Raw genomic sequence first — 3,968 nt, 5'->3', positions numbered from 1 at the left:
GTGTCACTTCCGGAATCCACAGGTTATATTTGCATGCATTGCATGTCGTATTTGTATGGAATCTGCGAAAGTTTGTCGAGGTCTAATTTGAATTATTGTAATCTTTATGTGACAGACTAGGAGGGGGAATATAAGTTAATAATAAAAATAATAAATATATTTTATATTAAAAGATTTAGACTGTTCGTTTTATTTTAATATTATAGAAAATGTTAGTTAGCCTAGCCTACTTTCTAATTTCAAAAAAATGACAGTAAAAGAGGATTCAAATAGCCAAAGGAATTTTTTCTCGAGGTTTAATTTGAATTAATGCAAACTTTACGGGAAAAATCAAGGGAAGAAAGACATTTATTATAAAAATTATAATAAGTAAGAGAGTATAGGCTAATTTAAACTCTATTAAATATTATTATTATTATATACATTTATTGTATTATATTGGTAGTAATACACAGTCTAGCAGGCTGTTTTTACAAATTTTCAGTCTTTTCAGTCTTCAACAATGAATTTTAGCCTATAGTCCTCATGTCGTTCCAAACCTTTATGCATTTCTTTCTGAACACAAACGTCGATATTTTGAAGACCATTTGGGTCAATAAGCATTGAACTCCAATAAAATAGACATTTGAATTTTTTTTTTTTTTTTTTTTTTTTTTTTTTGTTAAAGAAAGCCATACTAGTTAAAAATGGCATGAGGAAGAAAAGGGCCAAATATTAATTTATTTTCCAAAAAAGTTGGATTTGTTATTTTATCCTAAATAAAGTTTATCATATATAAAACATGTTATTTTAAATAGCACATTTTTTATTAATTTTTTATGCGCCATTAGTCCAAGAATTCAAGGGCCTGGCAAGCTCCAGTGGCCTAACTAAATGCAGTTCAACTAACTGTCTGTGGGGGGCAGCAATTACAGACATAATTCACAAGTGAGCAAATAGTCCACCCTTATGGTCTTTTCTAATGTTCAGTCATGTTCAGAAATAGTATGATAGTAATAATATGTATCTATTCTGCATATTAATTGAGTGTAATTTCATAAAACTGAAATAAATCAGCTGTAGCCTTCATGTAATATCATTTTTTCTCTCTCGATTATATACAGTCGAAGATCCTGTTTTGTGTTATGAATCACAATGTTGTCGTGCAGTGTACTGCTCATTAAAAGAAAACAAGCAACATTGGAAGTCATTGCCTTTATTATATCTAGCACTAAATGTCGTTTTAAAATTCAAAACAAAGATTTAAATAATGAAAGCTGATATACAAGAGGGTTGACATGAACACAATTCTTTATTCAAGACTCCTCTTTCTCATCCCCATGCGTGATAATGTAACAAAGTGATTTATAGTCAATATTCCCAGCCACGTCAATTGGAGCGACTGCAAAAGCCTGGTCAACCTGAAATAGAGTAAGCAGATTAGACCATCGCCTAAGTGATTCTTCTAAAAGTACACATTCTTATCACAGCGCAGGCTATTAAAAAATAAAATATTAATAAAATATTATAGAAAAATATTAATAAAGTTGGGAAACATTGTGGGTCTCTACTGATTTTTTAGTCGATTAATATTTTAAATGCAAATATTAACCTCTTCTGCTGTGAATTTATCAGCTTGGTTCATTAGAAGTCTCTTAAACCTGAAACAAAATGACACCAAATACATCAATAGTCTTTTAAAAAGCACAGTAAAATACAGTATTGTTTTGTACACTTACTCATCCTTATTGACAACTCCTGTAGCATTTGGGTCGAAGAGTTTAAAAGCGGCAAGAATGGTTTCCTCTGGGTCTGTTCCTGTTTTGGATATTACAAAGTTATAGTAAATCCTCTGCTCTTTTAAGACGTATATTTTTGTTATTCATCAAGACCTTAAAAGAACTTGTTTAGCCATCATACCATTGAGCTTTTCTCCGAAGAGAGTGAGAAAGACAGTGAAGTTGATGGGCCCTTTTCCCTCTGCTAACATTGACTCCAGCTCTTCGTCACTCACATTCAGCTTCCCTGCACAAACAAAGAACTCAATGTTTATATAAAAAGCTGTTTACTTATATGATGTTTTGTATTTAAGATGAAACTAGCAAATGCATTGTATATACCCAGTTGTCCATAAGTTTCCTTCAAGTCAGCTTTGTTAATAACTCCATCCCGGTTCTGATCTATGCAGCCAAATGCCTAGAGAGAAGCACATAATGTATAACACAAGATTATTTATTTGTTATATTGAAGCAAGCATGATATCAACTCCTGCTCCTATAGTTTTTTATCACATGTGACTATTTATCGTATCACATTTTCAAAGTACACATTGTTTCAAAGCAACTTTACAGAAAATCAAGATGTCAATGATTATAATATCTTAATGCCTTCATGCCTTATTTGCATTTAGCTTGAGCTGGGCAATGATGTAATTACATTTTGCAATGATATAAATAAACAAGCAGTTGAGATTTGTTATAGAATATATAGATTTACACGAGTGGCATTATTTATGTCTGAGTACATGAGTATTTATATTGTCACAAAATGTAAACTAATGCACAGCTTATATTGGATATATATGTACAATATACATGTTGACACGTGAAATAATATAGTTTGACGGTATAAATAATCACGGAGCAGAGGTTTGATATTTTGCTTTACGTGATTGTAGTATACTTACTGTATACATCCATGTAATGTTTTGTTCAGTCTGGTTTTCATATAATATAAAGACTGACCTCTTTAAACTCCTGTATTTGTGATTGCTCGAACATGGAGAAGACATTAGAAGAGCCCCTTTGAGCAACTTTCCCCCTCTTAGATGCAGCTTTCTTACTTGCCTGTAAGTAATAAAGACAGAAAAAATCAATAAAAATCATAATTGGAAGCACCAGGTAGGCAGCCTAACATTAAATCCACTGCAATAAATATACTGTAGTTCAGTGAAATTTCTTATTTGAGACTAATGTCACAGAATAAAAAATGTTCAAGAAAATGTTTATGCTTTTATTGGCTAAAATTCTCATATTAAATAACAATATTAATAGAAGAAGTAGTTCAATAGTGTATAGTGCTTCTATACATCCATCCATTTACATTAACTGACTGTATATTCAAAAGCAAAACCATTAAAAAAGAAGCCGTATCCACTCACCATGTTCACTGTCTGCTTTGCTCTGTGTATGTGCTCCAGGGCCAGGGGTGTTGCTCATTGAGTCTTTATGTATGAGGACTCTTATCACTTGTCTCTCTATAAAGGTCTGCACTGCTTCTGTTAGTACCCTACATGGGCACCCAGAGCCTTCTAAATACAGGAGCCATGATAACAGCACAAGTACTTAGATTCCAGCAGGGACCGAGGACGTGTGGATGAGGAGGGGAGAGTAAATACAAGAGATTTTAAGGGATTAAATTGATGGATGGATGGATGGATGGGTGGATGGATGGATGCAATGAAACTGAGTGAATGTGAATGGAAGGAACAAAGGCCTGAGAATGTGAGTCTGAGTGGCAGTATTCAAACTAATTAGGGCAGCCCATGACATGGAGAACTACAAAGGTTCCATATCAATAGTGTACTTGAGCAAAGCTCTGGGACACACAGTCCCTGTGACTGAAATATTGAATAGGGTACTGTGTGCGAGGAAAACTGTTTATAGACTGTTTGACAGCACTGTGCACGGGGAGTCATTTTTAAACTGTACTCTTTATACTATTTTTTTTTCCATAAAGTCACATTTTAGAATTAGAGTTAGAAATGCCAGAATGGTGAATCAATCAGGAGTTATTGTTTTGGGTCATATGGGTTGGCATAATGGTTTTCTGGATCATTCAGACAGCTTACTTGTATTGATTTATTAGGGTCCCTTCATAAAGAACATGTTTTTGCCATAAAACACACCAGACACATGGCAGTAGAATAAGAGAAATTAAAATCAAAGATTTGATTTTAAAAGATGAACTTCTTTTAATTTGAGAACAGC

General features: G+C 33.1%; 1 protein-coding gene across 1 annotated transcript; it reads right to left on the bottom strand.

The window, feature by feature from the left end:
- Positions 1 to 1,272: 1,272 nt before the first annotated feature.
- On the bottom strand, positions 1,273 to 3,271 carry myl7 (myosin, light chain 7, regulatory). The gene is made up of 7 exons (XM_039663458.2): positions 3,140 to 3,271; positions 2,724 to 2,825; positions 2,100 to 2,175; positions 1,900 to 2,004; positions 1,719 to 1,797; positions 1,592 to 1,640; positions 1,273 to 1,400 (listed from the first exon to the last, which is right to left on the bottom strand). Exons 1-7 carry the CDS (start codon positions 3,140 to 3,142, stop codon positions 1,296 to 1,298), a joined length of 519 nt encoding a protein of 172 aa, XP_039519392.2. The 5' UTR covers positions 3,143 to 3,271; the 3' UTR covers positions 1,273 to 1,295.
- Between the last annotated feature and the right edge of the window lie 697 nt (positions 3,272 to 3,968).

This window comes from Pimephales promelas, chromosome 14, assembly GCF_988280905.1.
Source record: "Pimephales promelas chromosome 14, fPimPro1.hap1.1, whole genome shotgun sequence".
In the NCBI taxonomy this organism is placed as follows: domain Eukaryota; kingdom Metazoa; phylum Chordata; class Actinopteri; order Cypriniformes; family Leuciscidae; genus Pimephales; species Pimephales promelas.
The sequence above is the reverse complement of the archived record's forward strand: the minus strand, read 5'-3'. Positions and strand labels throughout refer to the sequence as shown.

Bases quoted from the DNA above. Each gene is read 5' to 3' on its own strand.
- myl7 (XM_039663458.2), bottom strand. The intron at 2,005-2,099 runs GTATATACAATG...TTGTTTGTGCAG, and splicing joins GGAAACTTATGGACAACTGG to GGAAGCTGAATGTGAGTGAC. The intron at 1,641-1,718 runs GTAAGTGTACAA...ATTTTGTTTCAG, and splicing joins GGAGTTGTCAATAAGGATGA to GTTTAAGAGACTTCTAATGA.